This window comes from Trichechus manatus, unplaced genomic scaffold (genome assembly GCF_000243295.1).
Source record: "Trichechus manatus latirostris isolate Lorelei unplaced genomic scaffold, TriManLat1.0 scaffold00198, whole genome shotgun sequence".
Lineage (NCBI taxonomy): Eukaryota > Metazoa > Chordata > Mammalia > Sirenia > Trichechidae > Trichechus > Trichechus manatus.
In genome coordinates this window covers 4,623,946-4,647,830 of record NW_004444134.1, presented here as the reverse complement: position 1 = coordinate 4,647,830, position 23,885 = coordinate 4,623,946, and the positions used below count along the sequence as shown (strand labels likewise).

The following is a 23,885-nucleotide window of genomic DNA, read 5'->3' as shown; positions in this document are numbered from 1 at the left end:
CACACTGATTCACACACTGTTAATGCAGGTATTCTTAAGTATTGCAAAGGACTGATGGCCTGTTCTCAAGCTTGTGTCTCACAGGTAGAACAACTTTTCACAGCTAAACATCTCAAGGTTCCTGACTTCTCTGACCATGGCCTACAACCTGGAGACCCAGTATACTGGAAGAATTTCAGCTCCAAAACCTTTGAAGCCTGCTGGAAGGGACCGTTTCAGGTGCTGTTGACCAACAAGTGTTCAGGCAAACTCAACAGCATCGCCTCGTGCATACACGTGAGTCAACTTAAACATCACCTCCCGATCATTAGATGTATACACCAGCCAGTGACCTCAAACTTTACCTATGCTGAGGTAGCTCAGAAGCAGACAACTGCAGAAGTAGACAGCTAGCCCCAAGATCATGGAATAAAACCTCATGCATGTTGATGAATCTTGCTTAGTGGTTGTAGCTATCCTTATGCTACTAGCTTTATTATACATCCATGGTCTTATTTCCTGGTAGTTTTATTTACCATGAAAGATCATTTAACCCTTATTCTTCTATTCCTAACAATTTCTTCTAACACTTGGAGAGAAAATGCATTTGTTAAATTATCCCAATCAGTAGGTAGTGCCAGCAATTTGACTGAATGTTGCATCTGTCACCCCTTCCATACTCTGGGCATGAAAATTCAGATCCATTATTGTCTCCTACATTAAACTACAGTCTTGTACTCAATGCTACTATTAACTTCAACATTACCTTTAAAACGAACCATACGTGTTACACTGTGGCTTCCCCTTGGATTGTTGGCCCGACCTCAGGTACCATGCTTTAATCTAAACCAAATCATAGAAAGAATACAGAATTGCTCTAGGGTGTAAGAAACTTTTCCTTATCATAGCTGCCAAAAAGACCTCCAGGCAGTACAGAAATGAAACTACCAGATTGCCTAAAGGGAAATAAAATAGATTTAAGCAACTTGTCCCTTCTCTGTATTCTCTGTATTCTCTGTCTGGGATCCACTAAGGATATGACAATTGTCCATTTGTAACAATTCTTTAACAGAAAATTGGCTTGAGCAAGTCAATCAAACCATTCCCCTTCCAGACAATTATACTGGAAGTAACAAGATCTATGCTCCTTATGGGTATGTATATTTGTGTGGAGGATCAAATTATCCCACAGTAAAGGAACCAAACCCAAGGGATGAACCTCATGCCTGGGCATTACCCTGCTTAAATAGCTGGAACATGATGGGTCAATGCATGTTAGGTCTTTTAGGAGTTCCTTTAGATGTCCACTCCTATAATGAAAGTATACACTGGATTATAGGTCTAATTAAATGTACAAAATGCCGGTCTAATGCTTGTAAAGAAACTGTAGTTCCCCTTCCTATGCAGAAGGTTATGTATCTTGAAGAAACTAAGTTCTTAGAGGAGACTGACTTCACACCTTGTGTTAGCCTTTTTGGATGTTAAGTTTTTCCTCCAAATGTGGCCTTGCTCCACACATGCCTCAACTGGAAGATCACAGAAGCAGAGTGTCTGAGCTATGGCGTGGTGAAAAGGTTGATGAAAGATCCAACTTATAAAAAGATCAATCCAACGAGAAGTCCATGCAGAAGAAAAACACTCTTACAATGGTGATTAATGAATCTCTACAAAGATTCATGATTAGAAGGGGGAAGGGTAAAAGAGCATTCTAAAACTAAGGTACTTGATACAACTGAAATGGGTGACACAGGTCTGAATTGGACACCATTTTGTCCTTGGCCCCTGCTTCTGCTTTTTAGAGTATGTGACCCCTGACTACACTTTGACCAAGATAACTTGTTCTGCAACATTCTGAGGTGGTACACCCAGAACAGGGCAGGAAACAGAAGGAACCAGCTCTAGGAAAAAGGAAATTATGGCTAGGGTTCAGTACCCCAGCCAGTAGAAATTCTTGATAAATGAGTCTTACAAAAGCATGTTGAATGTCAACCAATCGAACGTACCCCCGTACTCTTACCAACTCTGTACAGAGTTCTGCAAAACTGACTATAAAGGAAGTACGCTTATGCTCCCTCTTCAGAATGCCATTTTGAACTTTCATTTTGGTGCTTCCCAATTTGCCTATCTTTGAATCTGAATAAAACTCTTCTTTAATTTTACAAAAATTCTGTTTCATTTTTAACATACGTAAGGTCGCTATAAGTTGAAGCTGACTTGATGGCAACTAACAACAACAAACATAGTTAGTAAAATGTGCATGTGTCAAATAGATTAAAGAAATATAAAAGTAAAGGCATCCAAGTATTACAGGAAAATTCAGGAGAACGTTTTTATAAGTGTGGGGGAGGTCTTCCCAAGCAAGAAAGGAAATCTAGAAGTCATGAAAGAAAGACTGACACTTGGTTTGAAATAAGTTAGAAACAACAGAAATATACATCAACATGTGAATTGGTAAATAAGTTATAATACATACCATGTATGTATTATAACATTTAAGAGACTATGCAATGCTAAGACATATATAGCTAAGAGAATAAAGTAGGTCCCACGACAATGACCCATTTACATCTATATCTATAGCATTTCCAAATTATTCACGAATGTGTACTTTTGTTAAGTAGAATAAGATCTACAATGATACACACACAACAGTTAAGCTTGTCTGCCTCTGGTGTGTTAAGTAGTTTCTTCTTTTTACCCTATGTTCATCTATATTTTAAAATAATTTTTGCAATAAGCTTTTGTTATGTACCCAAAAACCAGTGGCTACTGATATTCTCCATTTTCCGAGTCCTTGCTCTGCTGTAAGAGAAATGTTTGATTGATTTATTTAAAAGGGACAAAGAGCATTGCCATGAAAGACAAAAAAAGACAAGGATTCTGTGATTATTATGAGTAGTGAATATTATATCTGGAGATCTAGTTAACACAATTACACAATGGAAGGAAATTAGAAGTGTTAAATACTGGAGAAGAGAAGTGAAATAATCATTATTTGCAGATGATTTGACTGTGAATCTGGAAAGACCCAGATAATCAGCTGAAAACTATTACAAATATTAAGAAAATTAGTTAAGTGGCTAGATACACACACACACACACACACACACACACACACACGCACGCACGCACACGCACACATACACACTAACCACACCACACACAGGCAAACACAGGCACACCCACACAGAGAAATTAGTCCTCTTCCAGTAGAGAAAAAACAACCAGTTAATTAGAATTATGCAAGATCTGAATGAAGAAAATTTCAAAATAATCTTGGGGGTATATGAGACAATTCGATTTGGCCATTGTCTCAGGTTCCTGAAAATAGTCCTTGAAATTCTTGAGCAATCAAGGTGTCTTCTAAAACAGACAGCTAGGCAAGACTTAAACATGTGCAAATGTAGTGGGAGCCCCCAAGACGATACATGGCAAATAACTTCAGGAAGAGAGAGAGGCATGATTCCATCCATCATACATATATATTAGTTCAATCGATGGCGCATATGAAATGAGGCACCAATCATCACTATGCACTAAGGCCATGATAAGGCACATACATTGTTATAAGAGGCCCTGAACATGAAACAGTTTGGCTTCCTGGATTGGTGAGAACATCCATGCATGGGAGAGAGTGGCATGTCCCTGGGGACAAAGGAAGTCTCATGCAGGACTTCTCCCAAACTTCGCCTGATGCATCTCTTCACTTGTATCCTTTCTGGTTATAATAAATGGGTAACTGTAAGTATAGGTAATAAACCATTCTGACTCACAGCAACTCTACTGGACAGAGCAGAACTGCCCCATAGGGTTTCCAAGGAGTGGCTGGAGGATTTGAACTGCATCTTTTGGTTAGCAGCCAAACTCTTAACCACTGCATTTGTGAGCCATTCTAGGGAAGTAAAAAACCCACAAAGGGCAGTGAGAACCAGCAGAGGCTGGCATCTGCCTATTTGGCAGGCGATCTGAAGGACAAAATCCTTATAACCTATTGACCTAGCCCCAGGGGCTTGGGGGGTTGGGGACTGGCTGGTCTGAAGTACAGGAAGTTGTGTAGACTCTTGGGCCTATGGCTGGTACCTGATGACCTGGCCCCAGGTGGCCAGGGATGTTTTGACCTGGCTCAGGGTGGTCAGGGATAAAGTCTGAGCTAATTCTGGGTTAGAGGCAGAGAAAGGAGTTCCATGAAAGTGGCTGGCGATGAGAATCATGGAGATGTGGGAAGGTGAAGCCTGGTTCCATTTCCATATGGAAATTGGATACATGTTGATCCCTGCCAGACAGTTAGTGCCACTTGAGGTGCACAAGGTGGTATAAGAAGACTTGAGCAAATGAAAAGTCATACCATTCTCTTGGATAGTGTCATGGATTGAATTGTGTCATTGTGTCCCCCAAAAATATCCATCAACTTGGCTAAGTCATGATTCCCAGTATGTATGACTGTCTACTATTTTGTCATCTGATATGATTTCCTATGTGTTGTAAATCCTATCACTATGATGTTAATGAGATGGATTAGCAGTAGTTATATTGATGAGACCTACCAGATTAGATAGTGTCTTAAGCCAAACTCTTTTGAGATATAAAAGAGAGAAGCGAGCAGAGAGACATGGGGACCTCATACCACCAAGAAAGCAGCACCAGGAGCAGAACGCGTCCATTGGACCCGGGGTCCCTGCACCTGAGAAGCTCCTCAACCAAGGGAAGATTGATGATAAGGACCTTCCCCCCACAGCCGGGAGAGAGAGAGACAGAGAGACAGAGAGACAGAGAGAGAGAAAGCCTTCTCCTGGAGCTAACGCCCTGAATTTGGACTTTCAGCCTACTAGACTTGAGAGAATAAATTTCTCTTTGTTAAAGCAATCTACTTGTGATATTTCTTTTACAGCAGCACTAGATAACTAAGACAGATAGAAAGAATCTGCATCAAAAAGGTCAGTTCTTCCCAGTTCATCTACAAATTTAATGTGATCTCAATAAACATACCAACAGGTTTCTTTTTTAATTTGGAAAGCACAGTCAAAAGGTTTTATGGAAAAATAAAGTAAAAATAGAAATTAAGAGAAATGAGGATGAACTAGCTCTGTAAGATTAAATTATATTATTTGCCAAAATAATTAAAACCATGTGATACTGGTTCATGATTAGATAGACAAAAACAAAATAGAAAGTATAGAATAGAATCAAACATGTGGAAATTTAGTATACAATGAAGGTGGCATTTTAAATCAGGCACACATAGCTGGATTATTCAATAAATGGTGATTGAGATAACTGGGTAGGTATTAGAAAAAAAATTCGATCCATACCTCACTTTATACACTAAAATAAACTTGAAATAGATAAAATATTTAAATGTAAAAAGTAAAAGCTGTCATATACTAGGCTAATATTTTAATAAATAAAGAGCTATTAAAACTCAATGAGAAAAAAGACCAATAACCTAATAGAAAATGAACAAGGGATATGAACAGATCACTCACAGGAAAGAAAATATAAATTCTTCTTAAATATATGTAAAGATACTAAACCTCACTTATGAGAGAAGGGCAAACTATAACTATACTGGCAAGCAATTTTTTTTATCTGTTAGATGAGCAATTATCATAAAAATTGAAAACACTGTTGGTGACAGTGTGAAGAAACAAGCATTTTCAAACATTGCTGGTGGGAGTGTAAACTGGTACAACATTTATGGAAAGCAATTTTATATTTATGAAAATTAAAAATGTACATTCCCTTTGACCAGCAGTTCTACTTCTAGATATACTTATATATGTAGGAAAAGTCATATGGCCGTGATTATTTACTGCAGCAAAAGATCAGAAACAACCTAAAATGCCCTTTAGTAGGGACTACTTAAATGACACCTCCATACAATGAAATACTTTGCAACAGTAAAAAAGAAAGCAATGTGAAAACAACGGGTAAAATACTACCAGTTTTGCATAAATGAAGGGAAATGGAGAATGCATTCATAATTGCTTGTGCAGCAGAGATGGTCTCTGGAAGGAGACAGACAAACTGTCAACACTGCTTAGCGTAGTGGTAGGGAAACATGGTGTGGGGATAGGGACGGGAAAAAGACTTGCATTATAGACTCTTGGCCTGAGAACTTTACATCATGTGCAAATATTAGCTTTTTCAAAGCATTTTTAATTAAGGAAAAAAAAGAAGAAAGTTAAAAATAAACAGAGTATCCCATGACTCACCAGTGATATCTTTCCTTGTGGCCCTCGGCTCAAAGTTCATGGAGTATAAATCAGACACAGCGACCGTGCAGCCCTGCCTGCTCAGCTCCTCCTCTGCCACTTTCTTCAGGGATCCATTGAAAGACCTGGGCTCTTGGTGTGCATAGACGATTAACACCTTCTTACCTAAATTAGAAGAAAAGATTTCTCTTTAAGAGCAATTCCTCTTCGTCAAAATTCAGTGAAGACTAAGACAAAAATCCAATGTTCTGGTCCATTACAGAAGCTGAAACTAAGAACCAACCTTTTAATGGGTGACAATTTAAAAATAACGAGCATTTTAAAAATCCAGTTATATCTTAGCTCATCATTACTTAAAGTTTTCTAATATACGAAAATAAAATGGGTCAAATTATGTCTCCTAAAGAATAAACAATTAGATCCTTCAGATGAGCAAGATGGTGGCATAATACTCACATCCTCACATCCCTCCACAAGAATGCTAAAAGAAAACAAGTAAAAATCGATGCAACCGATGGTCTCCTAACTCTGGACATCAGCTGTAGGGCTGAAGAACCAAAGTGAGCACTGTATCAAGAAAAAGATACAACTCAGATGGTGGGAAAGCAAAGGTTCACAGACATCCCTACCTTACCCGCCAGCCCGGCTGAGCGTGGCCATCTTGAAGTGACTGCAGATGGAATCTCCAGACAGGGAGTCTAGGGCGGCAACAGCACACAGAACATAGATTGAGACAGGGATACTAAGTAAACAGCCCTGGGATGGAGCTGCAATGTGGGCATGGCACATATTGGGACTGGCAGGCCTGGGAGATAAAGGTGCACGGGCACAGCATAGACTTGAGTCCCAGGAACCCCAGGAATGTGCAACCCAGGGGGAGTAGTGCGGATTGTACTGTACGAATATCCAGGCCAGAGACAGGAAAGCCAGAGCAAGCACAGGTAGGGTGCAGCACCATGGGCTTGAGCTCCCATGTCCTGGGAAAGTGCAATAAAGGGAAAACACCAGGAATTGGAAAAACTGAGCAGGCAGCCCTAGGAAAAATACAGAGAGACATGCTGAATGCAGAGACCCGACTCTCCTGGGAAAGGGTGTACAGAACTCAGCAGACTGCCATTAACAGTACATTTCTCAGGTACAGGAGGAGGATCTTCTTGGCCTCAGGCCCTGATACCAGGAACAGATCTGTGGGGAGAACAGGGTGGGAAGCCACCACACCACTCCTGTCTGGCTGGATAGCCTAGACTGTTGACACTAAAACATGGTGGCTTTGGATCTGAGGCCATAGGTGGATCTCCAGGGTGAATGGGTTGAGGGGCCTACACCCTTCCCCCTACATGCACAGAGGAGGGAGACCCTAGACTCCATCCATCAGCCTCAGCAGGGACCACCCATCAGCTAAACCACCCACCAGGAACAGCCAGCCTTGGTGGGAAACCCCATCCAGCCAGGTTGTGGCTCTGAAGACATTAGCAGATCTCTGGGCATAACGTCTAAAAAGCCTCCACCCTAACCCATTCCGGTACAGCAGAGAAAAACCTGAGAAACTCCTGACAGTTGCCTGACAGCTGACACAAGGCACAATGCAGGCCACAGTACATGAACAGTCAGCCTTGATACAGGGAGGTGAGGTTGATGCAATGTGGGCTGAGACACCTGAGCAATCAGACTTGGGACAGTGCAGCTGGGCAAGTATTACTCAGGCAGGAGTTCCTGTGAATCCCAGGAAAAAGCAATGAGGTGAGCACCGTGTGGACTGGTTAGCATAAACACCGAGGACACGTGGTGAAATCTGCCATTCCCAAGGTGGGACTCTGAGGCTGGTGTACTGCAGCCAGTGTTTCTGGGAGAGGAGTCTTGTGCATCTGTGTTAGCTGCAGCTCTTGGTTGGGGGCCTTGTATCAGAGTCGTCTGGCTAGTCCTCACAGGGAGGGAGATCTATGGTGAGCAACCAGAGACAGCTGGTAACCCCAATGGGGCGTACTGGAGGGGCACACCTGGCATCTCTCATGGCGGGGGGAGTCTGATACTAGAGAATACTGTCAGTGTCTCCAATATTTGTAGGGAAGGAAACCACAGCAAGTACTATAAGCCACAGAGTTCAGTGCTATAGTGGGTAGGCCAGTATCCCCACCTAGGGAAACCAGAGGCAAAACAGTAACAGCTGATGCTCCTGAACAAGGAGACCAATAGGGAAGTAACAACAGCAAGTGTAGTAGACACCAAGGCCAGATTAGAAACAAGGAACTACAACCTTCAGTAGTATAAAAAAATAATAACAATAATAAAGAGGAAGAAGAGCAATCTGTAGAGAAGGGGAAGAATCTAATCTCCTGATCTGGCAAAGTAGAAAAAACTAAAACAAAACTTAATGCCCCAAAGACAACAGAAAATCATAAAGCACCCGAAGAGAAAAAAAGGATGGCTTATTCAAATGATGAAAATAAGGGGACAGGGACTGTCCTTGAGGAAGGACAGATAATGAATTACACAACAAAGACTTCTAAGCATCAGTATTAACAATGATTAAAGAGATAAAGGAAAACACAGAAAAAGATCTAAAGGAAATCAGGAAAACAATACAGGCATACCTCAGAGGTATTAGAGGTTAAGTTCCAGACCACTGCACTAAAGAAAATATCACGATAAAACGAGTCACATGAATCTTTGGTTTCCCAGTGCATATAAAAATTATGTTTACACTATACTGTAGTCTATTAAGTTTGTAATAGTATTATGTCTAAAAAAACAATGTACATACTTTAATTAAAAATACTTTATTACCGAATAGATAAGTGGTATTTTGGGTGAAGGATGAGACAGTACACAATACAGGGGAAACTAGCACAACTTGTACAAGGAAAGGTCATGGAAGCTCTATGGACACATCCAAACTCCCTGAGGGACTGAATTGCTGGGCGGAGGGCTGTGGGGACCATGGCTTAATTGGCATAACACAGCTTATAAAGACAATGCTCTACATTCTACCTTGGTGAGTAGTGTCTGGGGTCTTAAAAGCCTGTGAGCGGCCATCTAAGATACTCCACTGGTCTCATCCCTTCGGGAGCAAGGGAGAATGAAGAGAACAGGATACAAGGAAAAGATTAGTTCGAAGGACTAATGGTCCACAGCTACCAAGGCCTCCACCAGACTGAGTTCAGTACAGCTAGATGGTGCCCGGCTACCACCACTGACTGCTCTGACCAGGATCACAACAGAGGGTTCTGGACAAATCTGGAAAAGGATGTAGAACATAATTCTAACTCACAAAAAAAAGGCCAGATTTACTGGCCTAAAGGAGACTGGAGAAACCCCAAGAGTATGGCCCCCAGACACCTTTTTAGCTCAGTGGTGAAGTTATCTCCGAGGTTCACCATTCAGCCTGGGAGTAGACAGCCCCGTAAAACCAAATGAGACTAACAAGGTACAGGAGTCCAGTGACAAGGGCCAGAAGGCAGAAGGGGACAAGGAAGCTGGTGATGGGGAACACAAGGTTGAGTAAGGATATTGTTGATGTGTTGTGAGATTGTTAACCATTGTCATAGAGCAACATTTGTAGTAACTGTTAAATGAGAAACCATTTTGTTCTGTAAGCCTTCATCTTAAGTGAGAATAACAGCACAATTGGAAGAGTGTAGTCAATGTCACTGAACTGTGCATGTAGAAATTTTTGAAATGGTGTATCTTTGGCTATGTATATTTTCACCAAAAAAAAAAAAGGTTGAGAAGTTAGAGGGTTGATACATTGTGGGGTTGTTAACCAATGTCATAAAACAACATGTGTACTACTGTTTCATGAGAAACTATTTGTTCTGTAAGCCTTCACCTGAAGTACAATAAAAAAAAAAAAAACTTTATTGCTGAAAGATGCTAAGCATCATCTGAGCCTTTAGGCATCATCTTTTTGCTGGTGGAGGGTCTTGTCTCACGTTGATGGCTGCTAACTCATAAGGGTGGTGGCTGCTAAAAGTAGGGGTGGCTGTTGCAATTTCTTAAAATAAGATATCAATAAAGTTTGCCACATCGACTGACTCTTCCTTTCATGAAAGATTTCCCTGTAGCATGCAATTCTGTTTGATAGCATTTTACCCACAGTAGAACTTCTTTCAAAATTGGAGTCAATCCTCTCAAACCCTGCCACTGCTTTATCAGCTAAGTTTATATAATATTCTAAATCCTCTGCTGTTATTTCAACAATGTTCACAGCATCTTTACCAGGAGTAGATTCCATCTCAAGAAACCACTTTCTTTGCTCCTTCCTAAGAAGCAAATCCTCATCCATTCAAGTTTTACCATGAGACTGCAACAATTCAGTCACATCCTCAGGCTCACTTCTCATTCTAGTTCTCTTCCTATTTCCACCACATCTTCAGTTACTTCCTCCACTGAAGTCTTGAACCCCTCAAAGTCATCCATGATGGCTGGACTCAACTTCTTCCAAACTCCTATTAATGTTGATATTTTGACCTCTTCCCATGAATCACAAATGTTCTTAATGGCATCTAGAATGGTGAATCCTTTCCAGAAGGTCTTCAATTTACTTTGCCCAGATCCAACAGAGGAATCACTACTTATGGCAGCTATAACCTTAATATTTCTTAAACAGTAAGACTTGAAAGTCAAAATTACTCCAGATCCATGGGCTGCAGAATGGAAATTGTGTTAGCAGGCATGAAAACAACATTAATCTCCTTGTACGTCTCCATCAGAGCTCTTGGGTGACCAGGTGCATTGTCAGTGAGCAGTAATATTTTAAAAGGAATCTTTTTTTTCTGAGCAGTAGGTCTCAACAGTGGGCTTAAAGTACTCAGTAAACTATGTTATAAACAGATGTGCTTCCATCCAGGCTTTACTGTTCCATTTATAGAGCACAGAAAGGAAGCTTTTTTTTTCTGAGCAATAGGTCTCAACAATGGGCTTAAGGTATTCAGTAAACCATGTTATAAACAGATGTGCTACCATCCAGGCTTTATTGTTCCATTTATAGAGCACAGGCAGAGTAGATTTAGCATAATTCTTAAGGATCCTAGGATTTTTGGAATGGTAAATGAGCATTGGCTTCAACTTAAAGTTAGCAGCTGCATTAGCCCCTAACAAGAAAGTCAGCCCTTTCTTTGAAGCTTTGAAGCCAGGCATTGACTTCTCCTCTCTAGCTATGAAAGTCCTAGATGGCATCTTCTTCCAGTATAAGGCTGTTTCGTCTACATTGAAAATCTGTTGTTTAGTGTGGCCACCTTCATCAATTATCTTATGTAGATTTTCTGGATAACTTGCTGTAGCTTCTACATCAGCACTTGCTGCTTCACCTTGCACTTTTATGTTATGGAGATAGCTTCTTTCCTTAAACCTCATGAACCAACCTCTGCTAGCTTCAAACTTTATTTCTGCTGCTTCCTCACCTCTCTCAGCCTTCACAGAATTGAAGAGAGTTAAGGCCTTGCTCCGGATTAGGCTTTGGCTTAAGGGAATGTTGTGGTTGGTTTGATCTTCTATCCAGACCACTAAAACTTTCTCCAAATCAGCAATAAGGATGTTTTGCTTTCTTATCATTTGTGTGTTCACTGGAGCAGCACTTTTAAGTTCCCTCAAGAACCTTTCTTTTGCATTCACAAGTTGGTTAACTGTATGGTGCAAGAGGCCTAGCTTTCGGCCTATCTTGGCTTTCGATGTGCCTTCCTCATTAAGCTTAATTATTCCTACCTTTTAATTTAAAGTGAGAGATGTGTGATTCTTCCTTTAACTTTGACACCTAGAGGCCATTGTAGGGTTATTAATTGGCCTAACTTCAATTCCGTGCTGTCTCAGAATAGCGAGACTCAAGGAGAGGAAGAGAGATAGGGGAATGGTCGGTTGGTGGAGAAGTCAGAACACACACAACACTTACAGATTAAGTTTGCGGTCTTATATGGGCACTGTTTGTGGAGCACAAAAACAGTTACAATGTTGTTGTTGTTGTTAGGTGCCCTCCAGTTGGTTCTGACTTGTAGCAACACTGTGTACAATGGAATGAAACATTGTCCGGTTCGGCATCATCCTCACAATCATTTTTATGCTTGAGTCCATTGTTGCAGCCATTGGGTCAATCCATCTCATTGAGGGTCTTTCTCTTTTCTGCTGACCCTCTACTTTACCAAGCACGATGTCTTTCTCCAGGGATTGATCCTTCCTGATAACATATCCAAAGTACGTGGGATCTCCGGCATCATGTCTATCTTCAAGGCCATGTTTTCCAACTACCAATCCTTCCTCTTTGCTTCCAGCTTTTCGCATTCCAATCACCAGTAATTATCAATGCATCCTGATTGCATGTTCAATCAATTTCAGACTGCAGAAGTTGGTAAAAATCTTCAATTTCCTCATCTTTGGCCTTAGCTGTTAGTACGTAAATTTGAATAAAATAGTCATATTAACTGGTCTTCCTTGTAGGCGTATGGATATTATCCTATCACTGACAGGTCTGTACTTCAGGATAGATCTTGAAATGTTCTTTTTGACAATGAATGCAATGTCATTCCTCTTCAAGTTGTCATTCCTAGCATAGGAGACCATATGATTGTCTGATTCAAAAAGGCTAATACCAGTCCATTTCAGCTCTCTAATGGCTAGGATGCCAATGTGTATGAGTCCCATTTCATTTCTGACAATTTCCAATTTTCCTAGATTCATACTTCGTACATTGCACATTCCAATTATTAATGGATGTTTGCAGCTGTTTCTTCTCATTTTGAGTTGTGCCACATCAGCAAATGAAGGTTCTGAAAGCTTGACTACATCCACATCATTAAGGTCAACTATATTTTGAGGAGGCAGCTCTTCCCCAGTCTTCTCTTGAGTGCCTTCCAACCTGAGGTGCTCATCTTTGGGCACTACATCAGACAATCTTCCGTGGCTATTTGTAAGGTTTTAACTGGCTAATTCTTTTAGAAGTAGACTGCCAGGTCCTTCTTCCTAGTCTGTCTTAGTCTGGAAGCTCAGCAATGAGCACAGTTCGTGGCACCCCAAAACAGTTACAATAGCAATGTCAGAGATGACTGATTACAGATCACCATAACAGATATAATAATAATGAGAAAGTCTGAAATATTGCAAGTATTACCCAAATGTGACACAGAGACATGAAGTGAGCACATGCTGTTGGAAAAATAGCACCAATGGACTTATTCAACACAGGGTTGCCACAAACTTTCAATTTGTAAAAAATCCAGTATCTGTGAAGCACAGTTAAGTGAAGCACCATATAACAAGGTATGCCTGTATAAAAACAAAGAAAGATTTTAAATAAAGAGATAGAAAATTAAAAAAAAAAGAAAAAGAAATAATGGAGCTTAAGAGTAAAATAAAAGAAATGAACAGCTCCCTGGACAGACTCAACAGTAGAACTGAAATGACCAAAGAGAGGACCAGCGAATTCACAGACAGGGCATTTGAAATTGCTCAGTCCGAGGGGTAAACTGAAAAGAGTGAAAAGAAATAAACAAAGCCTAACTGATAAGTGGAACACCATCAAGAGGACCACCACTCGTCTGTCATTTTGTTGTACTGTGGTGGCTTGCATGTTGCTGTGATACTGGAAGCTATGCCACCAGTATTTCAAATACCAGCAGGGTTACCCATAGTGGGCATCTTTCAGCAGAGCTTCTAGACTAAACACACTAGGAAGAAGAACCTGGCAGTCTACTTCTGAAAAAATTGGCCAGTGAAAACTGTATGAATAGCAGTGAGACATTATCTGATATAGTGCCAGAAGAAGAGCCCCTGAGGTTGGAAGGCACTCAAAATACATCTAGGGAAGAGCTGCCTCCTCAAAGTACAGTTGACCTTAATGATGTAAACTAAGGAAAGCTTCTGGGACCTTCATTTGCTGAGGTGGCATGACTCAAAATGAGAGGAAACAGCTGAAAACATCCATTAATAATTGGAACATGGAATGAATGAAGTACAAATACAGGAAAATTGGAAGTCGTCAGAAATGAAATGGATCACATAAAGATTGATATCCTATGCATTAGTGAACTGACATGGACTGGTATTGGCCATTGTGAATCAGACAACCATATGGCCTACTATGCCAGGAATGACAAATTGAAGAGGATCAATGTCACATCCACTGTCAAAAGAACATTTCAAGATCTATCCTGAAGTACAACACAGTCAGCGATAAGATAATATCCACATGCCTACAAGGACCAAAACCAAAAACCAAACCTGATGCCATTGAGTCGATTCCAACTCATAGCGACCCTATAGGATAGAGTAGAAGTGACCTATAGAACTTCCAAGGAGCACCTGGTGGATTTGAACTGCCAACCTTTTGGTTAGCAGCCGTAGCACTTAACCACTACACCACCAGGGTTTCTGCCTACAAGGAAGACCAGTTGATATGACTATTATTCAAATTTACGCACCAACTACTAAGGCCAAAGACAAGGAAACAGAAGATTTTTACCAACTTCTGCAGTCTGAAATTGATCAAATATGCAATCAAGATGCATTGATAATTACTGGCGATTGGAATGTGACAGCTGGGAACAAAGAAGAAGGATCAGTAGTTGGAAAACATTGCCTCGGTGATAGAAATGATGCCAGAGATTGCATAATAAAATTTTGCAAGACCAATGACTTCTTTATTGCAAATACCTTTTTTCAACAACATCAATGGTAACTATACACATAGACCTCACCAGATGTAATACACAGGGATCAAATCAACTATGTTTGTGGAAAGAGATGATAGAGAAGCTCAATATCATCAGTCAGAACAAGGCCAGGGGACAACGGCAATAAAGACCATCAGTTGTTCGTATGTAAATTCAAGTTGAAGCTGAAGAAAATTAGAGCAAGTCTACAAAAACCACTTGAATTTAGAGACCATCTCAAGAACAGATTTGATGCATTGAACACTAATGACAAAGACAAGATGAATTGTGGAATGACATCAAAGATATCATACATGAAGAAGGAAAAGATCATTAAAAAGACAGGAAAGAAAGAAAAGACCAAAATGGACGTCAGAAGAAACTCTGAAAGTTGCTCCTAAATTTTGCTAAAGCAAAAGGAAGAAATGATGAAGTAAAAGAGCCAAAAAGAAGATTTCAAAGGGTGGCTCCAGAAGACAAAGTAAAGTATTATAATGACACGTGCAAAGACCTGGAGATAGAAAACCACAAGGGAAGAGCATGCTCGGCATTTCTCAAACTGGAAGAACTGAAGAAAAAAATTCAAGCCTCTAGGTGCAATACTGAAGGATTCTATGGCAAAAATATTAAATGACGCAGGAAGCATCAAAAGAATATGGAAGGAATACACAGAGTCACCATACCAAAAAGAATTGGTTGATGGTTTAACCATTTCATGAGATAGCATATGATCAAGAACCGATGGTACTGAAGGAAGAAGTCCAAGCTGCACTGAAGGCACTGGTGAAAAACAAGGCTCCGGGAATAGATGGAATACCAACTGAGCTGTTTCTACAAATGGATGCAGCGCTGGAGGATGCAGTGGTCATTTGTCTAAGCCCAGAAATTTGGAAGACAGCTACTTGGCCAACCGACTGGAAGAGATTCATATTTGTGCCCACTCTGAAGTAAGGTGATCCAAATGAATGCAGAAATTATCGGAAAATATCATTAAAATTACATGCAAGTAAAATTTTGCTGAAGATAATTCAAAAGGGGATGTAGCAGTACATTGACAGGGAACTGCCAGAAATTCAAGCTGGGTTCAGAAGAGGATGTGGAACAAGGGATATCACTACTGATGTCAGATGGTTCTCGTCTGAAAGCAGAGAATACCAGAAAGATGTTTACCTGTGTTTTATTGACTACGCAAAGGCATTTGACTGTGTGGATCATAACAAATTAGGTAGGATCACATTGCGATGAATGGGAATTCCAGAACACTTAATTGTGCTTATGTGGAACCTGTACATAGGCAGCTGTTCGAACAGAACGAGGGGATACTGTGTGGTTTAAAGTCAGGAAAGGTGTGCGTCAGGGTTGTATCCTTTCACCATACTTATTTGATCTGTATGCTGAGTAAATAATCTGAGAAGCTGGATTATATGAAGAAAGTGGCATCAAGATTGGAGGAAGACTCATTAACAACCTGCAATATGCAGATGACACAACCTTGCCTGCTGAAAGTGAAAAAGACTTGAAGCACTTACTGATGAAGATCAAAGGCTACAGACTTCAGTATGGATTATACCTCAACATAAAGAACACACAAATCCTCACAACTGGACCAATAAGCAACATCATGATAAATGGAGTAAATATTGAAACTGTCAAGGATTTCAGTTTACTTGGATCCACAATCAACAGCCACAGAAGCAGCAGTCAAGAAACCAAACGACATATTGTGTCGGGCAAATCTGCTTCAAAAGACCTCTTTAAAGTGTTAAAAAGCAAAGACGTCACCTTGAGGACTTAGGTGTGCCTGACCCAACCCATGGTATTTTCATTCACCTCATATGCATGCGAAAGGTGGACAATGAAGAAGAAAGACTGAAGAATTGACACCTTTGAATTATCATGTTGGGGAAGAATACTGAATATACAATGGACTGCCAGAAGAACGAACAAATCTGTCTTGGAAGAAGTACAGCCAGAATGCTTGGAAGTAACCATGGCGAGACTTTGTCTCACATATTTTGGACATGTTACCAGGAGGGACCAGTCCCTGGAGAAGGACATCACACTATTGAAGTACAGAGTAGGCAAAAAAGAGGAAGACCCTCAATGAGATGGACTGACACAGTGGCTGCAACAATGGGCTCAAGTATAACGACGACTATGAGGATGGCGCAGGACCAGGCAGTGTTTCTTTCTGTTGTACATGGGTCATTATGAGTCAGAATCGACTCGATGGCACTTAACAATCACAACATCTAGAGGAATGATACATGCATTATGGAAGTTCCAGAGGGGAATGTCTAGCAAAATTTTTTGAAGAAATAACAGCAGAAAATCTCCCAAATATCATGAAAAATGGGAAATTTCACATCCAAGAAACTCAAAAAACTCCACATAGGATAATATCTAAAAGAACCACCAAGCTATACCATAATTAAACTCTCGAAAACCAAGAACAAAGAGAAAATTTTGAGATCAACAAGAGAGAAGTGAAGTATCACTTACAAGGGGTCTTCAGTAAGATTAGGTGTGGATTTCTCTTCAGAAACCATGTTGGCAAGAAGGCTGTGTGAGAGCATATTTAAAGTGCTAAAAGAAAAGAACCATCAGCCATGAATACTATACCCAGCAAAACTATCATTTAAAAATGACAGCAAAATTAAGACATTCCCAGATAAACAAAAACTCCTGGAATTTGTTACCACAAGACCAGCCTTACAAGAAATACTAAGGGAGTTCTCCAAAATGAAAAGTAACAACACTAGACAGTAACCAGTAGTGATACACACAGAGGGAAAAAATGCCATTAAAGGGAACATCTTGAGAGTATAAACACCAGATTTAAGATATTTTTGGTTGGTAAATATAATGGGTATGTCCTTCGTGCTTTACAATGACAAAAACATGGGGAGGGGGGAAGAAAATAAAAACTATATACATATAATAATAAAATAAATTTTAATAAATATTATAGAGAAGCTGAGATATAAAGAAGTAACTGATGATAACATCTAAATAAATGGGGGTTGACTGATGTAGATTACACCAATATTCAGTACTTACTATGTGTGAGGTCCCTTGCTTATGTTTTGAAAACAAAAATATATCTTTTTAAACTAAAAAAAGAAAAAAAAAGCTGACCTAATTTGCTTTATTTTATATTAGGTTTTCCCTGTTCCCGAATATCAAAATGAAAAGTTACTAGTGATGATAGTTGCACAACATAATGGACGTAATCAATGTCACTGAACTGTACATGTAAAAAATGCTGAATTAACAAATGTTTTGTTATGTATATTTTTACCAAAAAAAAAAAAAAAAGGCAGTGGTCAGTGGTAGAATTCTCACCTTCCATGTAGGACAACAAGGTTCGATTTCTGGCCAGTGCACCTTGTGCACAGCTACCACCTGTCTGTCAGGGGAGGACTGAGTGTTGCTGTGATGCTGAGCAGGTTTCAGGGAACCTTCCAGACTAAGATGGACTAAGTAAAGAAAGGCCTGGCCATCTACTCCAAAAATCAGCCAGTGAAAACCCTATGGATCACAATGGCCAGATCCTGTTGTGTGTGGGGTCCCCATGAGTCAGGAAAGCTAACAACAAGAACTGTAATTACTCTGTCAAGCTTAGCTTCTCCTCTTGGTCCACATAAATATAACAGTTGTGACCAACTGGACACCCTGGGGAAGGCAGGGCTTGCAGCACAGGTTTTGGTGGTGGGCTCATGACAAAGGGCTCAGAAAAGAATCAAATCTTACAGGTATGGCTGTATCACTAACATCACTAGACTCTGAGCTGGATTTTCCTCTTTCAGAAGACTCTATGATATCATGTACTTATTTTTTCTGGAGGGCAGCTAGGGATTTGCTTAAATTTGCCATGGTACATCTAAGATTAAAATGTTAATGTCTTGATTTAAATTTGTCAGTGTAGGCCCTTGAGGAGAAAATGCATATTAGTATGAAGTCAAAGTTTTAGGGCATTCAGGTGAGTGTAAAGGTTGATTTCCATGAGTTAGATTAATGATTAATATTTTTATTTTAACTTGTCAGACTCACGTGTAATAAACGAACTCTATGTGAGTGTTTAACAGGAGAATGGATAAAATGAAATATCAACACTGATACTTCTCAAATGGGAGCAATGTCTGGAGACATTTTTGGTTGTCACAACTGGAGAGGAGAGAGGGGGATGCTACTGGGATCTAGTGGGTAGAGGCCAGGGATGCTGCTCAACATCCTACAATGAACAGGACAGAACCCACAACAAAGAATTATCCCACCCAAAATGTCAGTAGTGTCCAGGTTGAAAAACCCTAATTTACACTATAATGTGTACAACAAGGTAGTGTATGCTCTGAAATGGAAGGGTTTCCATGTTACATTGCTGAGTGAAAAGAAAGAAATCACAGAATTGTGTGTGTGTATGTGTGTTTATTATGAGCAGAGACAAAAGTAAAGGTGGAATAATACCAAATCTTTTTACCATGGTTACTCATTCACCCCACTGGGCATCTACTATGTCCCAGGGATTATTAGGCTAGAGATAGAGGAAAGTGGGCATGGTCCCTACTTTCAAGGAACTTAAATTCTGGCAGGGTCAAGATTGAAAATAAAACAAGAAAATACAAAACAAGACAATTCCAGATAATGATCCATTTTATACACAAAATTTCAGTGCTGTTTGGATTTTTTTCTAATAAGCAATGTATTCAATTTATAATTAAATTTTAATTTAAAAAAGTTTAACCCCTCCATAGCTAATAGTTACCTGCCATGTTCTAGGAAGATGAATGCTTTCTCTCTGGTATACTGCAAAGAGAAGGGTTTGCTGTTGATCCCGAGCAGAGGAAGATCCGGTGTGGAGGTCCGGGGTTTTCAGAGGCAGCCACTCTGTCCTGAGTAAGCCCAACAATCTGGAAGAGGAAATAAACACTGGCAGAGGTGGAGACCCACGTGGTGAGGTCAGATGTGTTGGATCCAGGCCTCACTGCTGCTTCCAGGATGACATGCAAACACATCAGAAGAATGCTTCTCAAAAGAGGCAACGGGTCCTCTGGAAACGTAGGCTGCAGAGGAGAAATCACTCAGGGGTCAAAATCAATACTTTCCATTTTTAAAGGACTCAGATTTTTCTGTGAAAGCAGCCACCAAGAGGGTTCCTGGGAAAGGAGACACCAGATAGGAAGTAGGAAGCATGCCCCTGCCATCCTTCCTTCTCCCCAGGTTCTTCCCTCCAGATGATCAGACTCCGCAGGGTATTAGTGAAGCATCCTGTCATGGTCTGTAGCCTGGACTTCTCAGTCAGGTTGACGGAGATGAGGTGATGCTACTAGGTGTTTTGGGCCTTTTTCCTCACCTGAAAATGCGGGGGCTGGTTTAGACCTGGTTCCCACCGACAAGTCTCAAAAGTTCCTGAGACAGCAGGGACTTCCCAGTCAGAGGCACTTGGTCAAATTCCAGCTCCAGTACGGAGATAGCAGGGACTTCCTAGTCAGAGGCACTTGGCCAAATTCCAGCTCCACTACTATTACTTCACCTCTCTGGGCCTTAGTCTCCTCATCTACAAAGTCAGGAACACAGTCCCACCTCACAGCACGGCTGAGAAGATTAAGGCTGTAGAGAGATGTTAGTTCTCCCTAGGGTACCTCAAAGGCAGGAAGGAGGCCCGTAGCCTCACCTTGTCCAGCCATCTCTGAAACAACTGCCTTCATTCTGGAAGACGCAAGGTACCCGCAGCCACCACCAGATAAAATGGCTAAGTGTGCCTCAGTGCTAAGGTGGGGACACTGCATGACACTTGTTGTGTCTGCATGGTGATTTCTACATGTATCTGTGCATCTTTACAGAATAACAAAAAGAAAACAGAGACAAAGAGAAATCAGGCTTATCTATGGCCACCATTGGACTCTGGAGCAGGGCCTGGATCAGCACCTCCACCAGCTATAGGGGCAGCAGGGCTTGGATATGCAGAGCATTGCTGTGTGGGTGCCCTGGGTACAGAGAGGTATAGGTAACGGTCACTGGGGCTGGGGCTTAGAGAGGCGAATACAGCCATAGGCCAAGAGGGAGCTAACAGCTCTGATCCAAAGGGGGGTGTCATGGATTGAATTGTGTCCCCCAAAAATATGTATACCAATTTGGCTAGACAGTGATTCCCAGTATTGCGTGACTGTTCACCACTTTGTCATCTGATGTGATTTTCCTATGCATTGTAAATCCTATCTCTATAATGTTGATGAGATGGGATTAGATGCAGGATTCAATCTACAAGACTGGACTGTGTCTTGAGCCAATCTCTTTGGAGATATAAAAGAGAAGAAAGCAGAGAGACACAGGGACCTTATACCACCAAGAAAGCAGTGCCAGGAGCAGAACGTGCCCTTTGCACCCAGGGTCCCTGAGCTGAGAAGTTTCCAGACCAGGGGAAGATTGATGTCAAGGACCTTCCTCCAGAGACAACAGAGAGGAAAAGCCTTCCCCTGGAGCTGACGCCCTGAATTTAGACTTCTAGCTTACTAGACTGTCGTATTTCTGTTTTAGTGGCATAGATAACCAAGACAGGGGGCTAAAAGACTAAACAGTTCCCACTCATTTGACTAGTGACTGAGAAGTTAGGGATTAGGTGGCAGTGTCTGCCAACTAGCCTCTTTGGCTACCCAACATCCACTCTCTCCTTCCTCAAGAACAAAACCCTGACTCATTCAGGGTGTCAATGTGCCCAGCCTCCTTGGGCTAGGGATGCCAATGAGGTATAAGCAGAAATCATTCAGCAGGGCTCAGCTGGGAGGAGTACTGCTCTGGCCCCTGCCATTCTCCTTCTTCCATGGACTGCAGAACACTGACCAGGGCTCAGCCAGACATCTTGTTGTCCTGGGATAGAGGATATGGACTAAGGATGGTGGGCACCTGAATTCCTGATGCTTTCTGAGCTGTGAGATGATTCTGGGCTGCCAACCTCCAGATTCCTTTTATATGAGACCAAGCCCCTAATTTTATTTCAGTTGTTGGAGTTGACTCTATTACTTGCAGTGAGAGGAACTCAATTCCCAACCAATACACTCATTTGGCCAGCAAACTCCATACTGACTGGCAGCTTTCTGCCAGTACTGTACCAGCTGTGGAGGATACAGTGGTGACCATAACAGGCAAGAGTGGAGCATCATACCCTTGGGGGAGTGTGGGGGTAATAATAAACAAGCACACAACGAAAACCACCACGGAATCCCAGGTGAGTGCTATCAAGAAAACAGTGCATGGGTAGATAAAATGGCAGGGCTGTGATTGGTATTGTAGTAGGCTGGCCAGAGGTGTCTCTGAGCAGGGACATGAATGACAATACAGAGCTGGCCATGCAAAGACCTGAGGGAACAGAGGCCCAGGCAGTGCAAGAGCCCTGAGGTGGGAGCTGGCCTGGGGAGGTCAAGAAACAGCAAGTGCCAGGCTGGACAGTGGTTTAAAAAAATAGTTTGGTGGTGGGAAATGCAGTCAGAGAGGAGGTGGGGATCCACCAAGCTGGGCTCGCAGGACAAGGACAGGCATTTCATCCTAGCCTCCCAGAGAGCCACTGGGGCATCTTCAGCAGGAGTGGCATGGCCTGTTTAGCTTTAAAAGAGCACGAGTGTCACTGCAGACTGGGGAGCATCTTAACCTGACAGCCCCAAAGTGAGGGCCCAAGGCCATCTTAGTTTGGACCAAATGCTTTCGTTCTAATGCCGCAGGCATGGCGTGTGTTCTTCAGCCTCCCCAGACCCCCAGCCTCCACTGTCCTGCTCGCCCAGCTGACATGTCCAGATCACCAGCCTGACCACACGAGGCATTCTAACTGGGGACTCCCCATCTAGTCCAATTCCTCTAGTTGCACAGAGTAAGAAACTGAGGCCCAGGACGTCAGACACTAAAATAACAGAAAAGACTCAAGCCCAGGTGTCCTGACTCCCAGTCAGGGCTCTCCCTTCGCCCTTATTCTCCCTCCCTTGGCTCCCTTCTCCAAGGCTGACAGTTTTCCTGCTTTGCTAGAAACAAGACACTTACCCACTTTCATAGGAGAAAGAACCACATAGTTATTAAACTACATCTACCACCTCAAATCTGCTGATATTTCTGATGTATCGCTATTTCATCCTGTCAGCCCTGGTTTACCAGGTGTTCGCCTTCACATGCTGCCTCCGAGTGGACGTCTGCCTGTTGCTCTAAGGGCAGGATGACTCTCCCTGCTCTGCACTGCTGTCTGCAAGCCCGGGGGCCCTTTCCCTCCCTGTTCTGGGCATGCAGGGGATTTCCACCTTTTAAAACACTATAAATCGCACTATTGGAAGCATATATTATTAAATACATTTTCTCTTTCGTGTATTTCTTTGGCTGAAATATCAGTATTTAATATCACAGAGATTAAAGATTAGAGGAGCTTGTATTTTTTTAGGTTTTGTTACGGATTGCCACAAAATCCTTGAGAAAGATTGGCCTGAACCACGGTGACCTGTTCTACGTGTAGGAAGGACGTGGTCCCTGGGGGGTCACCCAGGTCTGATAGGGGCACCCCATTCCCAAACACATCTCAGGCAACCCATGCCGCAGCGCTGCCCCGTCTCCTCATTGGTGATGTGCGGACACTACAGCCCTGACTTTCCAGGGTGGGGCAGATGAAGTGAAGGCTACGACTGGAATGTTTCAAAATGGTTCATGTCCTGGGCCGCAGGCAAGACAGGGATCGTGCGTTCAATCTCTGCTCTCGGGACCGCGCCCCCCCACCTCGCGGCCCAGCTGCGGGGAGAACTCACCCTGCGGAAGCGAACTGGCAGGCCGGGAAGTGGCAACGGGAGCTGCAATGGGTCAAGGTCCAGGCTGGACGCACTGGGGCGCGACTCGCCCCGCCCCGCGCCGGGAGCCTTGAACCCTGCCCCGCCCCTCCCCGTGCACGCCCCGCCCCGCGCCCGCCCCTCCGGGTCGTACCCAGACATCTGCGCGTCCCCGCTAGCGTCCAGAGGCCTGGATAGGAAGTCTGTGCCGGAGGCTGGGGAGCTGGAGGCTGGGGAGCTGGAGGCTGGGGAGCTGGAGGCTGGGG

General features: G+C 42.1%; 1 protein-coding gene across 2 annotated transcripts in view; it reads right to left on the bottom strand.

The window, feature by feature from the left end:
- NQO2 (N-ribosyldihydronicotinamide:quinone dehydrogenase 2) overlaps positions 1 to 23,681 on the bottom strand; it is a 55,999-nt gene extending 32,318 nt beyond the window's left edge. The window contains exons 1-3 of one of the 2 annotated variants that reach the window (XM_023742044.1): positions 23,602 to 23,681; positions 19,593 to 19,737; positions 6,192 to 6,356 (exon numbers count right to left, since the gene is read on the bottom strand). In XM_023742044.1, coding sequence (XP_023597812.1) covers positions 6,192 to 6,356; positions 19,593 to 19,599 — 172 coding nt within the window. In that variant the 5' untranslated portion in view covers positions 19,600 to 19,737; positions 23,602 to 23,681. Of the gene's footprint in view, positions 1 to 6,191; positions 6,357 to 19,592; positions 19,891 to 23,601 lie in introns of both variants that reach the window. The other variant, XM_023742045.1, reaches the window with a different exon arrangement.
- Positions 23,682 to 23,885: the final 204 nt, after the last annotated feature.